This window comes from Amblyraja radiata, chromosome 6 (genome assembly GCF_010909765.2).
Source record: "Amblyraja radiata isolate CabotCenter1 chromosome 6, sAmbRad1.1.pri, whole genome shotgun sequence".
NCBI classification, from domain to species: domain Eukaryota; kingdom Metazoa; phylum Chordata; class Chondrichthyes; order Rajiformes; family Rajidae; genus Amblyraja; species Amblyraja radiata.
In genome coordinates, this window is record NC_045961.1 from 34,982,245 (window position 1) to 35,008,378 (window position 26,134).

The following is a 26,134-nucleotide window of genomic DNA, read 5'->3' on the forward strand; positions in this document are numbered from 1 at the left end:
CAGAAGTTATCACAGCCCGAAATCGGGCCAAGTTAAATAAACTGCGTGATGGTGCTCTGAAAAGCCCCAGCCATAGCATTTCTAAGATGAAGAGTATTAACTATGACTGGTGGTCTGAATGTACTTGTTCTTCTCCCAGCAGTTGGTATGAGCAGGTACAGGCAAATATTATTGTGATTTTATTTTTCTTTGTAGGCCATTTCAATATTTTAGCATATATTTCACAATGATTTATTTGAAATAAAGTACGACAGGAAGTATTGTGGCTTATGAGAATGAAAAGTATTATTTAATATCTGCTGTATGCAAAAAGTAGATTTGTAAAACAGTGGATGATGACAATGTTTTACAAATTCAGATTCTTTGTAACCAATACAATACAGAAGATTCTAGAGGTTGTGTTAAATTTGGATTTTAGATTGTATCTTTTTTGGAAACATCAATGATTAGGGCCAAGTTAACCAAACTGCATAAATCTGCATAATTTATAAACTAAACTGCATAATCTACCTTTTTCTATTTTTGATATTCTCTTCATACCATTTTTACAGAAGAGAGGAAAGTTAAACATTGACTAGCTTAAGTATATAATTTTCTTTTTCTACTAGTTTTTTTAATACCTGGTTGGATTGTGCTAATTTTCCCTAAAGCACCCTAAATATATAATTTTATCAAGTAAGAATTAAATGGATCATTGATGCAAGTCATTCTGGGAGCTGTTGTGTTAAAGTCTGCCTTTATTCTCCAAGAATGAGAGAAGGCCAATGTCTTATGTAATGTAATGCAAAATATCACATTCACATATTGACTAAAAATTTCTGAACTCTTGCTGGTTCAAAGAAGTTCTGAAGCTTCGGAGATAAAACGGAGCTTCGGGGCAAGCTTGAAGCAATGATAGCAAGCTGGCTGTCCTTTGTATTGTCTGCCTATTTTTAATTTCTGCTGACTGCAAAATAATTTCCTATCATAATGTTTGCAATTTCCCCCCTCATGGTTGATTACATGCAAAATTAATTTAAGCAGTTCTTAAAAAAAATGCATGAATGCATTTTTTTTCCTTTTTCTCCAAACAGCTTTCCTGTGAATATTGCCATTTTGGTACCTCATTATTTGTATATGTGTTTGGAGAGTCAGGTGCTTCATGTACATCTACCAAACCTTGTCTTGGTGTATCACCTTTAGCTTTTATGGCTTGGCAGATGTGCCACTCTCTGGAGACACTGTATCTGTTAAAGGTGATAGTATTTTTTATTATTTCTGACTTGCACTCATGCCAGTTATGAAGGAGCCATGTGTAGATATAACACTCACAATTTTGTTATTTTTTGGTAGTAAATTTCACCTTTCAATGGTGGTTTTTAAGTGGGTCAGTCAAATAGCAGCTTTTTTTTATACTGCATTTGTTTTTTGATATTTTCAATATACATATGTAATAAAAATTGTAATATGACATTCAAATATGGACTAATTATGACAGTCCCGACCAATTTTAATCATGTCTCATGACATACTGCAGACGATTGCTGTCAATTAATGATACTACAAATAGAGATGCTTTTTAGTTAAAAACATCTGTTAATAATTTTAGGTTTGAATATGATGTGGTTAGAAGTGTAACACCGATCGTGTTATGATTAAATCAGTCATGCCATTCAGTGACACTGATTTTTGTTATCATTATTTGGTTAGTTCTCTAAACTGCTCTTTATATATTTGATATACATATGAAAACAACCAAGTCTGAATACTGATACAATGACAATAATATAATTGCAGCCTCTATTAAAACACCATAAGAATAATATAACAGAATTCACAGTCAGCAATATGTAACAGCTCCCCACCTGCATTCCACCCCCATACATTCAATGCCTGCCTCTAACTTCTAAAAATAAATAGTGCTTAAGTCAGTTGATCCTCCTGACAGGAACTTGCAGAGAGTCAGCCCAATCCTTAACAGAGAGTCCCTGATGAATGACAGGCCCATTTGTGCTATAATATTATCATGTGGAGGGTTAAATCGCCATTGCCTGTAAAAATTGTAACAATTGCAACCAACCTCAGTCCTCTCTTTTCTAGATTTATCCTATCAGTCTGAAGAAGGATCTCAACCCGATACATTATCTGTTCATTCCCTACACAGATGTTACCTGGCCTTTTGTGTTCCTCCAGCACTTTGTGTTTTGCTCAAGATTCCATCAACTACAGTTTCTTCTGTCGACAATGTCAATGGCATGACCTTTGGGCTTAAATTGCCACATGGAGGCTGGAGTCAGAATTAGTATTGTCCTTGAAAATTATGAAAAATCTTTGTTGGTCCGTTTCCATAGCTTGGCTAGCTGTTAAAGAATATTGATACTGTTTGGATATTGCTGACAAAATTTTGAAACATTTTCTAATTTATCTTTTTAAGTGTAAAATTCAAAAACATTTCAACTTGCTTTCTATATTAAGGCAAATGAATATTATAAGTAAAGTTGTAGCTGTTTTGTAACTTGTTTTTTTCCTAATGCATCTAGCATAAAAACAAGCAACTTATAAATTACCTGAAACAATTCAAAAGCATTGTCAATCAGGAACAACTTAATGAAGAATAGCTGTTAGAAAGTTAGGGGTTTCCAATTTGTGAATGTATGTGTGGGAATCTCAAGCATGAATCTTAATGCACAGAGTGACCAGAATTTTACTGAAAAATCCTGGCTAGAATTTCTAGTTGAGAGTGCACATAATAGCCATTTGCCTTATTACAGAGGTTTTCTAGATTGAATATAAAGTAATTGCTAAATATTACTAAGTTGGGAGGTAAAAGATATCCCAAAATTTGGTGCTTTGTAAATTTCCATTTCCACAAAACAATTTGCTCAGATTTTCTTTCTGCAGTTCTTCTCTTCTGGGAAGTTCCTGTAAACAGCTGTGTCCCTTGCAACTTGAAACCTCCATTATTCACTCTCCATTGCCCAGAGCAGTGCTGGAATTATGATGTTGGGGCTATTACAGAAACATGATTGTGAGAGGGACATGACTGACAGTTTAACATGCTTGGGTTTCGATGTTTCAGACAAGACAAGACAAGGGGTAAAAGAGGTGGAGGAATTGCTTTACTAATCAGGGAGAACATCGTGGCGGTACTCAAGAGGACCTACTCAAGAGAGATCAATTTAACTTGGCATCATGCTCGGCATTGTGGGCTGAAGGGCAGTACTGTATTCTATGTTTTATGTACTATTGGACTTAGTGTTAGATTCACCATTTATAGAAAAGCATGGGACTTTTGAGATTGTTCTTCTGGGAGTCAGCAGGGACCCTGGGGCTGAATAGTTACCTTATATCTTGTTATAAATAGACAATAAGCCAGTAAATATTTCAATGAAATCTTCTCTTGTTTCTCTGTGACAATATTGTGTGCTCCTTCTAGAGTTCTAAGCCTAAGTAAAAAATTAAGCCTGATCTGTTATGTGTCTACAAGTACATTCACTACAGGGAGATTATACAATATTAATCTATAATTGAAAGACTAATATACTTACTGCCTTAGACTCGTTTCCTGAATGGGTTTAGATGTCAATATTCAATATTTTGAGTGAAGGGTGCCACCTCCCAACCAAAGAGGAGATATTTCCAGCTAAGTAAACAGTTTAAACAGAGTTATACCTTTAATACACCTTATACCTTAATGAAGCACATTTAATTCTGAGGAGTAATTTTTCCAGATGTTACAATTTACAAAGTAGTTTTAAATCACCAGCACAATATTTACAACAATAGTAAGACATACTAACGAGTTGCGGACAAACATGTCGTGTGGGGGCAGAGGCTAAGGAGTATGTTTTGTATCTTTTCACTGTAACTCCTGAAGATACTCTCTTGTTTTCTAATATTTATATGAGTTGACATCCTCTGTATGTGCTGTTTGGCAATTACATTGATAAGGCCAAGTGGATGGCCTGATAATCAAGTCAACATGTGCCTTATCTCCATCCTTTTTAAGATTACTGTGGACCCCACGGTTCCTGTTTCCAGGAGGGTCATGCTCTTAGGAATGCCATGGTTAATATTGCTTCTCTTGATAGTGCCAAGATGATGGGGAAAATGTAATGGTCAGAAACATATCTCAATTCACAATAAGCCCTTTGTACCTAGGTTAACTATTGCTGTTGCTGCTGTGATACATACTGAGGCAAGCAATGAGCCTTTTGAGCCTGGATAGTGAATATTCATCACACTATCTTTAGACAAATATGGGCTGTGACCCAATCTTTCCTCATAAAACAATTTTGTCATCTAAGGAATCAGTGGATAACTGCATCCCTCTTTGGTTTGAGGACCAAAACTGCACACAATATTCCAGGTGAGAGGACTACGATCAACCCAGTGCCAAAAGAAAACAAAGTAGCATGCCTTAATGACTTTCGTCCGTTGGTTCTGACATCACCATCGTGAAGTGTTTTGAGAGGCTGGTCATAATGCATATCAACTCCAGCCTAGCAGCCTAGATCTACTGCAATTAATTTAGCACCACCACAGGTCCACTGCAGATGCCATCTTCCTGGCCTTACCCTCACTCCTGGGACATTAGGATTACAAGGTTACCTATGTTAGACACTATTTGTAGACTATAGCTCTGCCTAAAACTCCATAATAAGTCAAAATCATCTCCAAATTCCTGGGCCTTGGACTCAGCAATGCCCTTCTACATTTGGATCCTTGACTTCCTGACCCACAGACAATAAGCAGTAAGGATAAATGACAAAACATCCTCTACGGCAATTCTCAACACCAGTGCCATATAAGGCTACATCCTTAGCCCTTTACTAATCTGTGTACACACAACTGTGATGCCAAATTTTATTCTATCACCATTTACAAATTTCAACATCAGCAAGACAAAGGAGATAGTGATCGACTTCAGGAGGCAAAGTAGTACATATACCCCAGTTTTCATTGATGGTGCTGAAGTAGAGATGGTCGGAAACTTCAAATTCCTCGGAGTCAATATCACCAACAACTTCTCCTGATTCACCCATATTGAAGCATCGACCAAGAAGGAACATGCCTCGACTTCCGTAGAAGGCTTAAGGGCCTGTCCCACCAGCATGCGATAGCATGCGTCTAGCGCGACCAAACGTGGTAGCTTGAGGCGTACGGCCACGCGGGGCCGGTCCCACTTCAATCGGCGGAGGCGTATGGAGTTGTGCCGGGCTGGTCCTGACATCGCGCAGGGCTCCAAAAATCTTGCACTGTCCGAAAATCCCGCGCGCCAACGGCCTGTCGGCCCGCAGGCGCATTGAAGGCGTACGCAGCGTCTCGACGGGTGTACGTAGCGTCTTGACGTCGTATGCAGCGTCTTGACGTCGTACGCAGCGTCTTGATGGCGTACGCCTAGCGCGTGGCGTTGCGTGATGACGTCACCACCCGGCTTGCCGTTGCATGATGACGTCACCGCCCGACGCCGTGTGACATCCAAATTCAGTCGGCCCGCCTCCTGCCCAGCTGATTGGTGAGTATGATGTCGGGACCAGTCCCGCACAACTCCATACTGTAACAATAGGATTGTTTATTTAAGTACTGTTGTACGAGGGACTGGTTTAGAGGTGACACCGGGGGCGCGGCCCAGTTCGGAGGATGACTGCACAAAGACAATAAAGTTCAAGTAAGCAAGACTGCTTTAATCGTCCATTATGTATAGTTCAGATAGAGACAGAACATAACGAAACATGGTGGCAGCGGTGGGATGGACGTCGAAAATTGTCAGAATTAACTAGAAAAGTGAAAGTTTAGCTAGCTAGCAGCAGGCTAACGTTAGCCTTACAGAAGCCGGCAAAGAAGAAAAATGCAGTTGAACAATTGAAGCCAGTAGCTTGTTTTCAGTGGGCCCGTAGCCAACAGCACACCAAAGACACAACAAAGCACAAAAGATAAGCAGTTAGCCTTCAGCATCGACAAAGAAAAAAAACAACAGCTAGCTGACAGCGATGGAAGGGCTAAAATCCCCTGGAACTTTGGTTTTGGACTCCAACAACTTGGCGAAGTCATGGAAAAGTTGGAAGGAGGAGTTCACACTGTACATAGACCTTACCATGCCAGACGCCGAAGAGAACACAAAAGTCAAGCTATTCAACTATCTCATCGGAAAAAAAGGCAGAGAACTTTGGGCAACTTTGTCGAGTGCTAGCCCTTCAGCGAGGACCACAGTGAGTTCAATGATCATACAGTTTGACGAGTACTGCAACCCAAAGGTAAACGAGACTGTGGAAAGGTACCGATTCTTCATGAGGAACCAAGGATTGGATGAAAACGTGGACAGCTATGTAACAGACTTAAAAATACTTGCTAGTAGTTGCAATTTTGGGGACATTAGAGATTCATTGATTAGAGATCGACTTGTGTGTGGTACAAATAGCTCAGCACTGAGGGAGAGATTACTCAGGGAAGAGAAGCTGACTCTTGAGACATGCCTGCATATTTGTAGAGCTACAGAGCTGTCAAGGGAGAATAGCAGAACACTGCAAGGACAGACAGTGGAGGAGGTACATGCACTGAAACAGGCAGAAGAGAGACAAAAAGACAATGAGATACTGTGCAAGTTTTGTGGTAGAACACACGAGAGGAATAAGAAAAAATGCCCAGCTTTTGGAAAAAAGTGTAAGAAGTGTGGAAAGGAAAATCATTTTGCAGCTCAGTGCAGATCGAGACAAGAGAGCAGTAGGAAAACTAAGAAAGTGCATGCAGTTACAGAGCAGACTAGTGACAGTGACTCTTACGAGGATGTCAACTGTATAACTGAAGCAAATAGAGAGGATGAAACTGTAAACCAGGTTAAAAACAGCCACAGTCAGGGCCAGCAGCTCTTTGCAGGAATGAAGATAGGGGAAAAGTTAGTTGACTTCCAGATAGACTGTGGGGCCACCTGTAATATCATCCCCATCGATCTACTAAACCCAGACACACAGTTAGAGCACACTGAGAAGGTGCTAGTGATGTATAACAAGACCAAGTTGACTCCTCTGGGTACATGTAAGGTTAAGGTCAGAAATCCCAGAAACAACAAGCTGTACTGACTGGAGTTTCAAGTGGTTGACCAGAGTAGCAGAATCCCTTTACTGGACAGAAAAGCCAGCGAGGCAATGAAGTTGATAAAAGTACAGTACGAGAATATTCTGGCTATAGACAGCATAGTGAAGAAAGAGCCGAGCCCAGTGACAAAGGGAGAAAGTGGCAAACACGTGACCATGGACAAAATAAATGAGGAGTTTGAGGATGTGTTCACCGGAGATGGCTGCATGGAGGGTGAATATAGAATAGAGATAGATGACAGGGTACCGCCAGTGAAACTGCCAAAGCGCAGAGTGCCTGTAGCTATGATGACACCTCTACAAGAGGAGCTCAAAGATCTAGAGAGAAGAGGGATAATCACACCAGTGGAACGCAGCACTGACTGGATCAGTAGCATGGTCGCAGTGAGAAAACCTAATGGGAAGCTGAGGATCTGTATAGACCCAAAACCTCTGAATCGGGCACTAAAAAGAAGTCACTATCCACTCCCAACTATAGATGACATCCTGCCGGAGATGTCAAAGGCAAAAGTATTCACAGTCTGCGACGTGAAGCAAGGCTTCTGGCACGTCAAACTAGAGGAAGAGTCGAGCTTCCTTACCACATTCGCCACCCCATTTGGTCGCTTCCGTTGGCTAAGGATGCCGATGGGAATAAGCCCAGCACCTGAAGTGTTCCAAAGAAAGCTCATGCAGGCCCTGGAGGGCCTCCCAGGAGTCTGCGTCATAGCAGATGATGTGTTAATCACGGGGGAAGGAGCAACACAAGAGGAGGCAGGAAAGGACCACGACGAGAAAGTCAGACGCTTTCTAACCAGGTGCAGAGAGCGCAACATCAAGCTGAACGCAGACAAATTCAAGCTCAGACAAAAAGAGGTACCCTACATAGGTCATCTGCTCACTGCCAAGGGACTGAGGGTTGACCCGGAGAAAGTACGGGCAATCAGAGAGATGCCAAGGCCAACGGACGTGAAAGGGGTACAGAGATTAGTTGGGATGGTCAACTATCTTTCTAAGTTCTATGACCACCTTTCAGATGACTCTGAGATTCTGAGACAACTCACGCGCAAGGAGAACATGTGGGAATGGACGGACATCCAAGAAGGGGCGTTTCAAAGACTGAAAGACAAAATCGCTAAAGCACCAGTTCTACAGTACTACAACAAGGAAAAGGAGTTGACACTTCAGTGTGATGCATCTGACACGGGACTGGGGGCCGCCCTGACACAGAAAGGTAAACCGGTAGCATTTGGTAGTAGGGCACTCACACCAACTGAAAGGGGCTATGCCCAAATAGAGAAAGAATGCTTAGCCATAGTGTTTGGGATGGAAAAGTTCCATCAGTATACTTATGGTAGAGAGGTCACAGTACAAAGCGACCACAAGCCTCTAGAAAATATACACAGAAAGCCATTACTTAGTGCACCTAAGAGACTGCAGAGAATGCTACTCAGGCTGCAGCAGTATGATATCAGTGTGACCTATGTTCCAGGCAGGGACATGCTACTTGCAGACACGCTGAGTAGAGCATACTTACCAGAGAGCACTAAGGGAGAGAGTGAGACAGATATAGAGACTGTGAACATGGTCAGCTACCTACCCATTTCAGCAGAGAGGCTGAGTGCCATCAGGGCTGCAACACAAGATGACACAAAGTTACAGAGTGTGGCAAACAGAATACTGGCAGGGTGGCCCAAGAGAAAAAAGGACTTACCAAGTGACATCAGGCACTACCACACTTTCCAAGATGAACTGAGTTTCCAGGACGGCATAGTGTTCCGAGGAGACAGAGCCGCGATACCTGACGCACTCAGGGTGGACATCACTTACAGGATCCACTCCTCTCACCTGGGAGTAGAAGGATGTCTGAGGCGAGCGAGGGAGTGTGTATACTGGCTTGGAATGAACGAGGAGATCAAGACCTTCATCGCCAAATGTGACATATGTAGGTCAGTGAACCCAAAGCAACAAAGAGAGACACTTCATCCACATGACATGGCCAGCAGACCCTGGGCCAAGGTAGGAACGGACCTTTTCTCCTTTCACAATAAAGACTATCTGATAACAGTAGATTATTATTCAAACTTTTGGGAGGTCGATTATCTACCTGACACTAAGAGCAACACAGTGATCAAAAAACTCAAGGCCCACTTTGCCCGACAGGGGATTCCTGACATTGTTATCTCGGATAACGGACCCCAGTATGCATCACAAGAGTTTCAGCACTTCAGCCAGAAGTGGGGCTTTGAACACAGGACATCATCGCCGGGATACCCGTAGAGTAATGGGAATGCGGAGTCAGCGGTAAAGACAGCCAAGCGCCTGATGCTGAAGGCTGCAGCAGCGAGACATGATCCGTACTTGGCAATGCTGGATCATCGCAACACACCGAGCCGGGGCCTTAACACAAGCCTGGCACAGAGACTCCTAAGCAGGAGGACCAGGACCCTGCTTCCCACAAAGGACACTCTGCTGAAGCCAGAGGTGACACACGACGAACAGGGACTTAAATACAACAGACAGAGACAGGAAAAGTACTACAACCGCACAGCAAAAGACATGGACACTCTGAAAAGAGAGGACAGTGTGAGAGTACAGCCCTGTGACACACACAAGGGCTGGAGACCAGCGAGAGTGGTCCAACAGGTGAGCCAGAGATCGTATGAGGTGGAGTTAGAGTCAGGAGGTGTTCTGAGACGAAATCGTCGCCACCTCAGACACAATCTCACCACACTCACACCAACACAAAACACACCCACACCAACAGTGACTGAGGCGGCCATACCGCCAGATGGCCCAGCAGAGAACCAAGACACGGTCACCAGGTCAGGTCGACAAGTTGTCACCACGGTCACCAGGTCAGGTCGACAAGTTGTCAGACCCCGCTACCTGACAGACTATACTCAGTGATTAGAGTATGGACTATGGAAAGAAAAAGAAATGAAAATGTGTTGTTTATGCACTTGTTGGAAAACGGATGTTTTGAACTGTTGATTTATTATTGCTTATGTTGTTAAATCTGTTGTAAATGAGCAGAGCATATGGTACAAGTGTTGCACATAATACCTAAGGGAAAGAGACTAACTTGAAAAAAGAAAAAGAAAGATGTAACAATAGGATTGTTTATTTAAGTACTGTTGTACGAGGGACTGGTTTAGAGGTGACACCGGGGGTGCGGCCCAGTTCGGAGGATGACTGCACAAAGACAATAAAGTTCAAGTAAGCAAGACTGCTTTAATCGTCCATTATGTATAGTCCAGATAGAGACAGAACATAACGAAACACATACGACTCCGCGTTCGGAATTGGGACCGGCCCCGCGCGGCCGTACGCCTCAAGCGAACACGTTTGTTCGCGCTAGGCGCATGGCTGGTGGGACAGGCCCTTTAGGAAGTTTGGAATGTCCCCTACAATTCACACCAACATCTGCAAATGCACTATAGAATGCATTTTATCAGGATGCATCACAGCTTGGTTTGGGAACAGCTCCATCCAGGTCTGCAAGAAATTGCTGCAAATTGTGGACGCAGCCCAGGCCATCACACAAAGCAACCTCCCTTCCATAGGTTACATTTATACCTGACACTGCCTCGGCAAGGCCAGCGGCATAATCAAGGACGAGTTGCACCCTGGCCATTCCCTCATCTCCCCTCTCCCATAAAGCAAAAGGTATAGGTGTGAGAAAACGCACACCACCAGATTCAGGGACAGTTTCTTCCCAGCTGTTATTAGGCAACTGCATCACGCTACTACAACCAGAGGGCAGTGCTGAATTACTATCTACCTCTTTGATGACTATCGGACTATCCTTGATCGGACTTTGCTGGCTTTATCTTACACTAAACATTATTCCCTTCTCATGTATCTATACACTGTAAATGCGGTACCCGGACGTGGCGTCGAAGGACGAGAAGCCAAAGCAAAGAAGTCGAAGCCAAATAGCCGAATGGAAATGAATCCGAAACACCAAATAACCGAAAGCATACAAAGCCAAAACGCCAACGAACCGAAAGCATACAAAGCTGAAACGCCAACGAAGCGAAAGGGCGGGACACCTAAAAGCCAACTAACTGAAAGGCTGCGCCGCCGAAGAGCAAACTCACCAAATGGCCGCTCTGCCGAAACGCCACCTAATCGATAGGCTGCGTTGCCTACAAGCCAACTAACGGAATGCCGCTCTGTCAAAAAGTCAAATAACGGACATGACGTCGCCAGGGGGCAGGACTTGTCAGCGTTTATTCCAGACCCCCGCGTCCATCACATCACTGGCCGGTGGAGACGGGGAGGATGGGGGTCATTTTCCCACACAAGCCTTTATTTGACTTTTTGGCAGAACGGCATTCGGTTAGTTGGCTTGTACACTCTACCCCTCTATCTGTTGCCTCCCCCAACCCTGTGGACTTAATCTATACTTCACGCTGCCTTGGGAAAGCTGCAAATGTAATCTAAGACCTCGCATACCCTGGTCATTCTCTCTTCTGTCTCCCATCAGACAGAAGATACAAAAGCTTGAAAACATGTACTAGCAGATTCAAGGATAGTTTATTCCCTGCTGTCAGCAGACTCTTGATTGGACCTATTGTATGGACCACCGGGTGATGGCTGCCTCGCCAAGAGTCTGTCCTTTACTTCTTTGTTGTTTTTTTTAGTATGTCTTAAATGTATGTTTTAGTGTTCTTTAGTGTGTTTTATGTGGGGGATGAGGGGGAGGATTGCGGGAAACTTTTTTAAATCTCTTACCTCGACGGAGATTGCAACTTTTTTCTGTATCGTATCTCCGTCCGCACTGCGGCCTGACGTCGAGGAGTTGGCGGCCTTTGCTGGAGACCGACTTTGGAAGCTCCAACCGCGGGAGCCTGCGGACTTACCATTGCGGAGCTTGTGGTCCCTGTCGGAAGCTCCAACCACAGGAGCCTGCAGACTATAACATCGTGGAGCTCGGAGTCCCTGGTTAGAGACCAACTTCGGGAGCTCCAAGCCGTAGGAGCTTCGACCGCCCCAACGCGAGGGCATCGTGGGAACTTCGATCGCCCTGAGGTGGGGGCTTTGATCGCTCCGACGCGAGGGCTTCGACCGCCGGCTGCGGGAGCTTTGATCGCCCTGACTGCGGATTGTTCGACTGCCCGGACCTCGGGAGAACAAGGAGGCAGAAGTTTGGACTTTATTGCCTCCATCACAATGAGGTATGTGGGGAATCCGCTGTGGTTTATGTTAACTTTTATGTAGTTGTGTGTCTTGTTGCTTTTTTTTTAAGTATGGCTGTATGGCAATTCGAGTTTCACTGTACTATAATTGGTACAAGTGACAATAAACTGACCTTTGAACCTCTGTATGCTAAGGATGTATTCCCAATCTCCTTATCTACTTTGTTGCAGCCGTTGCACTTTTTTAAGCAGCACTTTCTCTGTAATTGTAATACTATATTCTGCATTCTGTTTCCTCTCTCTTTCTGCATTACCTGCTATGTCTGATATAATTTGGTTATCATACAAAATAAAAAAAATTTCATGGTATTGCTGTACATGACAACAATAAACCACTCTTGATGATTTTGCATCTTTGGTACTGGTAATGGATTTTGTAGCAAGATATCCATGCGTCCGTATTCAAGACATCTTGCAATGCAAGTCAACATACATTTTGCCTTAGTTAGCATGTTACAATAGGTATCCAGAAGTTAAACATTAATTAAAGTTATCTGATACCAGCATCAGAAGACTACAGTGAACATTTATTTTGGGAATCAAATTAATCTTCTGTAAGATAATTTGTTTGTCATGATGGAATATAGTATTGCCTTTTCAAATGCTGAAGTTCATTTGTTCCTTTTTAGTGCGAGTTTCCTTAAGATTAAACCAACACTTTTTTTAAATTCACGGGATTTGGCACAGGCAGCCATCTTTTAAATTGCTACAGCAATAGACAATAGACAATAGGTGGTGGAGTAGGCCATTCGGCCCTTCGAGCCAGCACCACCAGTCAATGTGATCATGGCTGATCATACCCAATCAGTACCCTGTTCCTGCCTTCTCCCCATATCCCCTGACTCTGCTATCTTTAAGAGCCCTATCTAGCTCTCTCTTGAAAGTATCCAGAGAACCGGCCTCCACCGCCCTCTGAGGCTGAGAATTCCACAGACTCACAGAAACACAAAGTGTTTCCTCGTCTCCGTTCTAAATGGCTTACCCCTTATCCTTAAACTGTGGCCCCTGGTTCTGGACTCCCCCAACATCGGGACATGTTTCCTGCCTCTAGCATGTCCAAATCCTTAACAATCTTATATGTTTCAATAAGATTCCCTCTCATCTTTCTAAACTCCAGTGTACAAGTCCAGCCGCTCCATTCTCTCAGCATATGACTGTCCCGCCATCCCGGGAATAAACCTTGTAAACCTACGCTGCACTCCCTCAATAGCAAGAATGTCCTTCCTCAAATTAGGGGACCAAAACTGCACACAATACTCCAAGTGTGGTCTCACTAGAGACCTGTACAACTGCAGAAGGACCTCTTTCTCCTATACTCGACTCCTCTTGTTATAAAGGCCAACATGCCATTCGCTTTCTTCACTGCCTGCTGTACCTGCATGCTTACTTTCATAGACTGATGAACAAGGACCCCCAGATCCCGTTGTACTTCCCCTTTTCCCAACTTGACGCCATTTAGATAGTAATCTACCTTCCTGTTTTTGATACCAAAGTGGATAACCTCACATTTATCCACATTAAACTTCATCTGCCATGCATCTGCCCACTCCCCCAACCTGTCCAAGTCACCCTGCATTCTCATAGCATCCTCCTCACAGTTCACACTGCCACCCAGCTTTGTGTCATCTGCAAATTTACTAATGTTACTTTGAATCCCTTCATTCAAATCACTGATGTATATTGTAAATAGCTGCGGTCCCAGCACTGAGCCTTGCGGTACCACACTAGTCACTGCCTGCCATTATGAAAGGGACCCGTTAATCCCTACTCTTTGTTTCCTGTCTGCCAACTAATTTTCAATCCATGTCAGCACTCTACCCCCAATACCACGTGCCCTAATTTTGCCCACTAATCTCCACAAATGGAGAATATACCCCCACAAAAAAAACCAAAAGCTGGAAGAACTCAATGGGTCAAGCAACCTTTGTGGGGGGCAAGAGGTGTAAGTCACTGTTTTGGGTTAAGACTCAGCATCAGCACTGAGAGGGAAACGGAAAGATGCCAATATACTGTATATAGCAGTGCGAAGGTTGGTGGGATTGAGGTTAGTAGAGTATAGGGGAGCGATGATGACCAGGTGGTGGGAGGGAGGAAGGAAGGGGGAGAATAGGAGAGATGGTGAACAAAACCAGATGGAAATGTGAATGTGAGGGAGGAGTGCACTGCATGCATGGATTACCTGAAATTAGAAAATTCAATGTTTAGGTCAAATGCAGATAGTAAGAACTAAGTCTCACATTGCACTTTATAGCAAACTATCTATTTTTTTCCCACTCGTGCGTCAGATGACGTATCGCTCGCTGTTGGCTTCTGTCATCGTCAACATGTTGACAGAATTGGTTGCTCGACGTATCACAGAGTGCATCGTGTCGTCGTTTCCGGGGATCGCCACGAGGAGGCTTCTGATAGGATCCCCAACAATCTAATGAAATGAACATTGAATTTTCCAGTTTTAGAAATTTGACACAATGCTCTTCTCCATCACACAACTGGCTTTCCATCTAGTTCTATTTCTTCTCACTTTGTTCATCTCTCCCATCTGCTCCCCATCCAATTCCACTTGCCCACCATCTCCTCCCCAATTGGTTCCACCTATCCCTTTACTGCCTCAGTCACACTCACCTTCATATTGGCAATCTTTTCTCTTCCCTCTCAGTTCTGAAGCAAGGTGGCAAAATGTCGACACACCCATTGCCGCTACAACTGATGCTTGAGCCGCTGAGTTTGTCTAGCAATCTGTTTTTTCTGGTCTCTCTGGTCAAAATACTCCCAAGGTCTGTTTTTCCCCAAGGGCACTGTTGATTTTAACCCAGTAATGATAATTAAAGTGTAACATGTTTCTAGTCAGTATGATGTGTGACTTGGTGGGGAATTTGCAGATTTTGTGTCCATGCACACTTATGGGGCTTTTTCACGGGGCGAGTTGACGCAAGATGTCACCAGAGTGAAGTGGTCGTGGTCCAGCACGAGTCTCGCACGATATAACGGGGGGTAGATAAAGAGTTTCCACGGTACTCAGCATTTCTGTTATTTGTGCGAGTGACTTGTCCGTCTCCCGAGCTTTCGCGTTAAATCTTGAATGAACATCGTGAACTACACGTGACACATGATGTAACTTTTTTTTCACACACTATAAATATCCTCCCTTGGTTGAATTGGCTCATTTGGAGACATGTTTTACTGTGTATGTGGGAGACACAGATGGACTGAGCACAGTACCTCGGTCTTACTGTGTGTGGGAGAGGGGGAGAAAGAGACGTACACTCACAGAGGCAGAGTCTCTCAGCCTGTGTAAGAGGGAGGGAGAGAGAGAGAGAGGCACACACAAGGTGGATGTGAAATCTCACCTGCCTGTTTCAGTGACAGACACCCGCCGCCAGTAAATGAAGACACCCCCATCTGTCTCCCCCTCCTCTCCCTCGACTCCCCCACCTTTCCCTCCCAACTCCAGTCCCGTCCCGACCCCCTGGGAAACTGAATAGAGCAACAATATAGATATAGAAACTGAAACAATATAGAAACTGAATAGAGCAACATGGCAAAAACATCTCTGACACGCTTTACCCCCTTTCTTTGAGATTTTCTGGGAGCCATCTCTGCAAGTGTTCCTGTTAAAAAGATTATCCAACAATGACAATTAGGTGGGACGTCCTCGAAGGACACATGTTCCCTTGTCGATATTGAGACCACCTTTTTTACTCACCTTCTGTCCCCTCTGTCCAGCTTCCGGGTTTACCGTTCGCAGGAGTTCCCACGCGCTATATCTCTAAAATCTGAAGTTAGGTAATGTCTAAAGGAACTGCAGACGCTGGTTAATGCTGGTTAATACGCACAGAAGGACACAAAATGTTGGTGTAACTCAGCAGGTAAGTCAGATCTGGGAAGAAAAACATAAAAAGCTGGAGTAAGTCAGCGGGTCAGGCAGCATCTCTGGAGAAAAAGAATAGGTGGCGATTCGAATCGGAACCCTTCTTCAGACAGCCTAATCGGAATTGAGTCTGAAGATGTGTCTCGTCCCGAAACATCAGCTATTTTTCTCCAGAGATGCTGCTTGACTCGCTGAGTTACTCCAGCTTTTTGTGTCTGTCTTCGGTTTAAACCAGCATGTGCAGTTCACTCCTTACACGGGTCTCTGTACAACATTGATTGGTAGCGTTCCGGACCCTGCTTCGGAAAGGCATCGATCGCTAGTTGGCGAGGACTCCGACCTGTATCTCTCAAAGAAGTACATGTGAAAAATTTCTCACGGACCATAAAAATGCGTAACCTTTCAGTAAAGTCCCTTTTAAAGATTATAGTTATTTTCTTGAATCTCATTAACATAACTCATGAATAAGTTGATGTCCATATGCGGATGCAAATCTTTATTTTTATTTATTTTTTAAATTCAATCCCACAGAAGACAATTTTTACTCACGTTCTGTCCATTCTGTCCAGCTTCCGGGTTCACCGTTCGCAGGAGTTCCCACGGTACCCGCAAGAGTTATTACGGATATCGCACTGGCCACTACGTCCATATAATGTTGCAATGCTCAACCACAAGTGTACAAGTCACTCTTGGAGAAATTCAAACTTTCTTGAATTTTCTCCCGAGTGACCAAGATACACGATTACCTGCCGTTAGCGCTACGGTGGTCCACGGTGGTCCACGAATGCCGTACTGTTATCGCACGAGGTTCCCACGATGTTAAACTCTGGTTAACTCTTGCGTCAAGTCGCCCCATGAAAAGGCCGCTTTAAGGTCAAATCCTGCCAGAGGGATATGTATGGGAGATGCCATTGCAGAAGTCCAGACAGACTTCCACGGTGCATCTTGTAAATGGTGTCACAATGTACCTTGCCTATGATGGAGAGAATAAATGCTGAAGGCAGTGGATGGCTCAATGGTACTTTATTGTCACATATGTGATATAAAGGTACTGCCCTCAACCAGTATAGATTATTTCATCATACTTCTGACTTGAGTCTTGCAGATGATGGAAATGTTTTGGGAACAGTGACTCACAAGATACCAGTCTATGGTCTGTACTTTTTTTAAATGTTGGCATATTTTTGTCCATTTTTAATTGCCCTTGAAATAAGAGAGACAATATGTGAAAAGCACATTGATTGGTTTGGATGCAAAACGGGCTAGGAATGGTAGATTTCCATCTCTGCAGGACATAGCTGATTTGTTATGACAGTCTAGAAGATTAATGATTATCCAGAATAAAAATCAGATACATTCATTGCTCTGTTGGCAGAGGAGCTGTGTCTAGTTCTACAGTCATGGGTACAGAGAGAGTAGAGCAGGGGACTGATCATACAATGCTGAGGTACTGATAGTCAACAAGGAGAAGGTGCTATTGCCCATCCATGCTGATTAAAATCTATTGATACGGAAGTCCACTTGCATAGGGAGGAGCAAAGACCCAACTTCCTGAAATTGATGATGAATTTGGAAAGAACAATGGTGTTGAATGCCAAGCTGAAGTTTATGAACAACAACCAGGTGTTTGTGTTCCCATTGTCCAAGTGGTTCAGCACAGAATCCAGCCAGTAAGATGGTATCTACTGTGATCTGTTGTGACAGTTGGCAAATTGAGGCAGGAGCTGATTTGTGTTCTATGCAACCTTTGAAGCACTTCATCACAATGGATGTCCTTGGAATATGGAGTTTTGAGGCATGTCACCTTCTCTTCTTGGGCATGTCCTTTTAAAGCAGGTGAAAAGCTTGGATCATCGTAGTGTGAGGTTAAATATGCCCACAAGAACTCCAGCAAGTTGGTTTGCGCAGGGCTTTGAACATGCAACCAGGTCCACTGTCAGGGCTGGAACTTTTACCCAGGGTTCACCCTTGAAAAGGATCTTCTGCTGTCAGCCTTGGAAACTGAGATAACAAGGCTTTCAAGATTTGTGGGGGCTGGTGAAGGTATATCATTGTACTCCGTTTTGAAGTGGGCAAAGGATGTATTGCCTTGTTTGCCAGGCATGCATCACTGTTAAATTAAGAAAACAAGATATTTGGAGTATTGTGAGCAATCTTGGACACCATATCTGAGGAAGGATGTGCTGACCCTGGAGACGGTCCAGAGGAGGTTTACAAGAATGATCCCAGGAATGAGTGGGTTTACATATGATGAGCCTTGACCATGGGCCTGTACCTGCTGAAGTTTAGAAGAATGAGGGGGGATCTCATTGAAACGTACAGAATAGTTTGTTCGTTCGCTCATGTGTCAGATGATGTATAGCTCGCTGTTGACTTCTGTCGTCATCCAACATGTTGACAGAATTGGTCGCCCGACGCATCACAGAGTGCATCAGGTCATTGTTTCCAGGGAGGCTTCTGTCATGATCCCCTACAAAATAGTGAAATGCTTGGATAGAGTGGATGTGGAGAGCATGTTTCCACTTGTGGGAGAGTCTAAGACTAGAGGTCATAGCCTCAGAATTAAAGTACATTCCTTTCGGAATGAGATGAGAAGGAACTTCTTTAGTCAGAGGGTGGTGAACCTGTGGAATCCTTTGCCACAGAAGGCTGTGGAGGTCGTCAATGGATATTTTTAAAGCAGAGATAGATAGATTATTGATTAGTACAGTGTCAGGGGTTATGGTGAGAAGGCAGGAGAATGGGGTTAGGAGGGAGAGTTAGATCAGTCATGATTGATTGGCAGAGTAGACTTGATGGGCTGAATGGCCTAATTCCGCTCTTATGACCTTGTGCTGATATAAAAGAATCTGAGTTGTATTTTGGGCATAAGTGATGCAACAAGTAATTAAAAATCCGATTAAATTGCAGGGCTGTTATATAATTAAATTAGTGCATAGATTTCTGAAACAATGTAATATAAGCAGTCAAAAACTCAAAATCTTGAATAACCACTGGCTTATTTTTTAATTTGATTTTTCATTTTACCAGTTATTTTTAATATAGTTTTAATTGATAATATATACAAATATATAAATGTGTTTAAATTTAAACAGTGGCAACATTGAGAAAACACACAATGTGGTTATATTTTCCCAATTAACGCTGCAAATAGGTGTGACCTTATTTTTGTTTACACACAGGCAAGTCCTGCTCCCATTATTGTCAACACAGAAGCACTGGAGACGGTTCCCTATGTAAGTACTTGCAGTTCAGTTATCAAATGTTTTATATAAACTGTTTGTCTTAAAATATGGTGTCATACATACTTTTACATTACAGTTTACAGTGGCATATGATACAATAATTTTACGTTCATAAAAATGGTTTTGCTAGGATTGTTGAGAAAAAAAATCTCACCCATTTAAATAAAACTCCAATAATCCAGCATCCGCTTGGTCGGAAATCCTGATGGTCCATTTTACTTATCAGTCCAAATGGGAGTCAGGGTCCAGAATGCAAGCGTGGGTGTGCAGCCAGAACATTGACATTTTACGTGCAGCTAGAGGTCTTCTGAATGACAATGAAAGCCTTATAATAAACAGCATCTCATACTCACTCTGAGACTTGCTGGTTGTTATGGGCTTGTCCCACGGTGATTTTTTAGGCAAGTGCCGGCGACAGTCATAGTCATAGCAGGTCGCCGAAAAACTGGCGACAACCTGCGTCATCCTGGTGACATCCCACGACATCACCTACAACAGGAGAAGTCAAGCTACGCTCATTGGCATCAAACCCACCGTTGCCGACAATTTTTCAACATGTTGAAAAGTTAGCGTTGACCAGAAAGAGGCTACGACTTTTTGCGTGACTGAGGAGACTACTCCAGGCAACCACCGGCGAACATGGTGCGCCAAACTAGTCGCCTGTAGTTGCCTAAAACATCGCCTAAGTGGGACAGGCCTATTAGGTGATGGGTGGGGGGAGGAGGGGGGTTTGTTGGTGGACTGTGAATTATATTTGTGGGTGAGGCTGTAGAAATTGTCAGGCAGCAGTATTGGAGGATGGCAATAGTCTGAGGGAGAGCCTGTGGCCCATGTATATAGGTGACAAGTTTTCTCAGGTTACATCATCAATAATGCAAATGTAAAATTTATCTGCAGAGATATTTTGAACCTCACAAGTGTAACAAAATACAATAATTACCTACTTGCAAATAGATATTGTAAGCCTGCCTCTCTTTAAGCCATGCTATTTAGGGCAACATTCAAACTGTATTTATTGCCTTCACTGAATTCCTTGACTTACTGTGATCTTAGACACCATCATCTACCCTGACTGCTTTACATTGGAGGTTAGGGTCAAGATTCAAGGGAGTTTATTGTCATGTGTCTCAGATAGGACAATCACATTTTTGCTTTGCTTCAGCACAACAGAATATAGTAGGTATAAATAAATACAGAACAGATCAGTGTGACTATATACCATTGAATATATATATATATATGTACACACACACATAAATAAACAGGTAAAGTGCAATGGGCTATGAATGTTCAGAGTTTTGTTTGAGTTGAGTTTAATAGCCTGATGACTGTGGGAAAGTAGCTATTCCAGAACCTGGATGTTGCAGATTTCAGGCTCCTGTACCTTCCACCTGAAGGCAGCGGGGAGATGAGTGTGTGGCCAGGATGGTGTGGATCCTTGATGATGTTGGAAGCCTTTTTGAGGCAGCGACTGCGATAGATCCCCTCGATGGTAGGGAGGTCAGAGCCGATGATGGACTGGGCAGTGTTTACAACTTTTTGCAGTCTTTTCCGCTCCTGGGCGCTCAAGTTGCCGAACCCAGCATGCTCTCTACTGTGCGCCTGTAGAGGTTCGAGAGAGTCCTCCTTGACATACCGACTCTCCGTAATCTTCTCATGAAGTAGAGGCGCTGATGTGCTTTCTTTATAATTGCATCAGTGTTCTTGGGCCAGGAGAGATCTTCAGAGATATGCACGCCCAGGAATTTGAAGCTCTTGACCCTCTTCACCATCGACCCGTTGATATAAACGGGACTATGGGTCCCCATCCTACCCCTTCCAAAGTCCACAATCAGTTCCTTGGTTTTGCTGGTGTTGAGAGCCAGGTTATTGTGCTGGCACCATTTGTTCAAATGGTCGATCTCACTTCTATACTCTGACTCATCTCCATCAGTGATACATCCCACAACAGTGGTGTCGTCAGCGAACTTGACGATGGAGTTCGCACTGTGACCGGCTATGCAGTCATGAGTATAGAGTGAGTACAGCAGGGGGCTGAGCACGCAGCCTTGAGGTGCTCCCGTGCTGATTGTTATTGAGGCTGACACATTTCCGCCAATACAGACAGACTGTGGTCTGTGAATGAGGAAGTCGAGGATCCAATTGCAGAGGGATGCGCAGAGACCCAGTTCTGAGAGTTTGGTAACCAGCTTGGTGGGGATGATTGTATTAAATGCCGAGCTGTAGTCAATGAATAACAGCCTGACATATGAGTTTTTGTTGTCCAAGTGGTCCAGAGCGGAGTGGAGAGCCAGCGAGATCGCATCGATCTGTTGTGGCTGTAAGCAAACTGCAGTGGGTCCAGGTTTTTGTCGAGGTATGAGTTGATTTGCGCCATGATCAACCTCTCAAAGCATTTAATCACCACCGACATTAGTGCCACTGTTCGCTAGTCATTGAGGCACATCACCTTGCTCTTCTTGGGCACCGGTATAATTGATGACCTTTTAAAGTAGGTGGGAACCTCAGGCCTCAGAAGTGAGAGGTTGAAAATGTCCGTAAAAACTCCAGCCAGTTGGTCCGCACAGGTTTTTAGAACATGACCGGGCATGCCATCAGGTCCAGGCGCTTTCCGATGGTTCACCCCTCTGAAGGATTTTCTGATGTCGACCTCTGTGACCGTGACCGAAGTACCATCTCTGCGAAAGGGGGCTCGAGAAGGCATATCAGTGTTCTCCCTATTGTATTGTATTGTATTGTATTGTATTGTATTGTATTCAAATTTATTGTCATTGTCTCAGTTAGAGACAACGAAATGAATTTCCCTTACAGGCAGTATCATAAAAATAAATAAATAATAATAAATAATAAAACATATTAAAAATAAATGAAAAATAAAATAGAATTTAAAAAAAAGCACAAACACTGAAAGTCCACGACACAACATAACACAGTGGCACCAAGGTGAGGAAGGCACCATAGTCCAGCCAGCCTCCCCTCCGATCTTCCCAGTTGTTCACTCGTGGTCGAGGCCTTCCTAGCACCCGCAGTCGCCGCCCCGGGTGGCCCGATGTTCAGGCCCTCACGCCGGGCTGGTGGAACGCCGACGCCGATCCCCGATGGTGAACATCCTCCTCAGCGGCCTGGACCTCCAGATCAGCCGCCTCCCGCAGCCGGAGTCCGCAGCTTACGAGTCCGCAGGCCGAGCCGGGCAGAGTCGCAGGACCCACGTTGTTGATCAGCGCTATCAAAGCGTGCGTAGTTTTGCTAGTTTCAGATTTCTCTCAACTTCTTAAGGATATTTGTAGACTGCTACTGGTAACCTCCAAGATATCTCACAGGTTGCTAATCCTAGTGTCGCTGGAGAGGGTATCTCTAGCTGCATCTAATTTTCCTTCAGCTGATAGGAGCAGGCACAACAGATAAAAGCAAGTACATGCACCAGAGATGCAAGAGACTGCAGATGCTAGAATCTGGAACATCACTAGAGTAACCCAGCAGGTCAAGCAGCATCTTTTGATACAAACGTATAGTCGACATTTTGGATCAGGACCATGCATCAGAACTTATGCGGGTCCTGATGTAGTTTCTCAACCCAAAATGTCAACCAATTCTTTGCCTCCACAGATTCTGTCTAATAGGCACTGACGTTTGATCAAAGTCCAACCATTTATAACAATTCTCATGTCTTTACAAAAATGACTTCGGCAAGTTTCTTGCAGAAATGCCCAACTTTTAATCCTTGTACAAAGAATTTGCTTTATGCAAGCATTGTCCTTCATTGGTCTGTCCAGATCCCTCTCATCTCCTATGATGTTCTCCTACCTGTTCCACCCATCGTTCCTTCATAGTAACATTGATTTGTTCAGCAGCAACACTCTCCTGTCACTGGAAGGGTGTTGTTAAATTGTGCCCATGAGTTGTTTGCAAAGACTGCACGTGTTATACTTCATGATGTAAACTGCTAAAACTAGCAACATATCAAGAGAAAATGGTGCAATGTAATATACAATGTCAGTTGGCTGAGCCCACAAAATAGTTGAAACACTAAAGAATTCCAGGGCATCATCTCCCCGTGCAGAAAAATATGGATGTTGGTCTGTTGTTATTTGTTTCGTTCTGTGCCTTTTCCAAATCATTTAGGATATTATCATGTGAGATGTTTCTCTTTTCCTCATTTATCCTTATTTATGTAGAAATAAATAAGTATATGAGCTCTGCATTACATTGGCATTTTTAAGCTTAACATTTTTGAAATCTTAATTAAAATACACTTTTTGGACATTTTGTTCCAATCTTCTCTCTTTAACGGCATCTTTTCAAAATCACTCAGCGTACAAGATTTCCCAAGATTTCCCAAAACCATCCACAAGCCAATTAAGGGGAATAGGTTATGAATTGTCATATCCTGAATGTGAGTGATATCCGTTCATGGAAATGATATTTATCTTATGGTAATCCATTTGAGCAGAAATAATAAACACACACACTTTGCCTGCATTAATATACATGAGGTCCAAATTGCCTCTTTGTTACAAAAGCCAGAATCATGACTCCCTTTTGGGGTTTTTTAACCACCCATGTATTGTGCCAAAAAAAAATCAAAAACAAAATGCTGCAAATGCTGTTAATAAATTTGAATAGAAACTAACTGGGAAATGGTATTTTTCTGTTGTGATATTTTACTCAAATATATTGAAAACACGTTCTGAAATAAGGTCTTGGATGAAAAAATGGCTGCTGACATGAGGCTAATAAATACACACTATAAAGGATTTAAAAATTCTAAATTATTCATAAAATGAACTATGAATAAATCATGAATGTTGTACTTTATTTCCTTAGTCTTTTAACCTTTAACCAAGGGCAGATTTGACTCTTAACTATCGTAGGGGATGGTCTACCTAGCTGTTAATTTGCATAAACAAAACTGCTTTTTATAACTAAAGATGGATAGTAAATGCTGACCTGATTGCTGATGCTGACATCCTGAGGACGAGTAAAGTAAAATAGAAGATTTTATGGGCTAAACTTAAAGAGATGCAGAGTAAAAGGTTTCACAAAAGGTTACAAATTTAAACAATTACATTTTTTCCCTGAATGCCAATTAAAATGGGATAAAAACATATAGAATGATTGTATGTAAATTCATCCATTGCTAATTATTTATTTTTGCATAGATGATACAACCATTATGAATTGGATAATTTTGAATGCAGCATCTTGGATCCTCCAAATCACTGTTTTTTAAACATTTTTTTCAAGTTTCCCTCTAACCAACTAGCACACCCATGTAACCTTATAATAACAACCAGCTAACTATAAACTAAATAATATAAACTTTGGTTAAATCCTAAAAAAAGGCATAATAAAATGATATTCCACTTTTCCGTACCTGTCAAGGGTGGGTTCTGAGTGAATGCCTATGTGCTGATCTCTGGTCAGCCTATCCCTACCCCTAAGCTCCCCAGATCTATTTTCTACTTCTTATCTACAATCCTCAAGCCTCACACTATTGACCCTTGTTTGATCCATTTTGATGACTTATTTAGTTTTACCATCCTAAGACCCATCTGAGGGTCATGACTCCAATTAATCAGGCACTGTTTTGATGTTAACATAAAAGGGTTCACATTTTTATTTTAATCATCAGGAAATTCCGTTTTGAATTGTCTAAAGAGTGTGAGACTGCCACAATGGACCTAGTATGCACATATTTCATACTTTTTCTCACTCTCCCATTTATCTATCTATTATACTAAAACTCTCACTTTGTTTGTTTCTATGTGTGTGTGTGCATGTGTGCCTGTCTGTGATCTCTGATTCAGTGATGTCATCAAATTACGGCAAAATAGTACACGATCGCGTTATATTTTTTGAACCACCTTAGTCACAATTGTCATGTGATGGTTTGTGTCAAGTTTCGTTCAGATTGATATTATATTTCACAAGTTATACACATTTTTAAACTTACAAAACCCCAATTTGAGAGAAAAATGTTCTTCCCTCTGCAATGGCACAACTATGACATCACAATGGGATTGCAGCCCTGCTCACTAAAATGTTGCTATCCCAGGACACTGAGTCCTGCCAGCCCTAGCAAGTGCAATTGCAAGCTACAATGTTGCAATCCCTTTTTAAAATATTTCTGGCAGGAAGATTTTTTAAAAAGGTTTAATGAGGGAGGATGAATGAGGGGAAATGAGCCGCCCCTGCACAGTTGGGGGCTATGGGTGAGCATTGGAATATTGCATTGGGGAACAGCTAGCGTTGGGGGAACGGGTGGAATATTGCATTGGGGAATGGGTTGCGTTGGGGGACCAGGCCTCCCATGGGGGCTATGGGTGAGTGGTGGAATATTGCATTGTGGACCAGGTCTCCCGTGTGACAGGGACCCAACGGGTCCCCACTTGGTCTAGTATAATATTACTAAAACTCTCATCTAGTTTGTTTCTATGTGTGTGTGTGTGTGTCTGTCTGTCTGCCCATGTGATCCTTTAACTATGTCAAAACGATACATGATAGCGCTACAATTTTGCACCACCTTACTCACAATTGTCCTGTGGTGTTGTGTCTAAAGTTTCGTTCAGATTGATGTTATATTTTACAAGTTATTTGCATTTTTAACTTTACAAAACTCCAATTTGAGAAAGATTTCTTCCCTCTGCACTGGCACTTACAGCTATGACGTCACAATGGTATTATAGCCCTGCTCGCTACAATGTTGCTATCCCAGGACACTGAGTCCTGCCAGCCATAGCAAGCATTTTTTTAAAGTTTAAAATC

General features: G+C 43.0%; 1 protein-coding gene across 6 annotated transcripts in view; it reads left to right on the forward strand.

Moving 5' to 3' along the window:
- The window catches only part of dlg2 (discs large MAGUK scaffold protein 2), a 652,656-nt gene that overhangs the window by 221,845 nt on the left and 404,677 nt on the right, over positions 1 to 26,134 (forward strand). For all 6 annotated transcript variants that reach the window (XR_004412314.1, XM_033022520.1, XM_033022521.1 and 3 more), the window contains one exon: positions 19,307 to 19,360. Coding sequence is in view for 5 of the 6 variants with exons in the window: in XM_033022520.1 (XP_032878411.1) it covers positions 19,307 to 19,360 (54 nt within the window). In the remaining variant the exon portion in view is untranslated. The remainder of the gene's footprint in view (positions 1 to 19,306; positions 19,361 to 26,134) is intronic.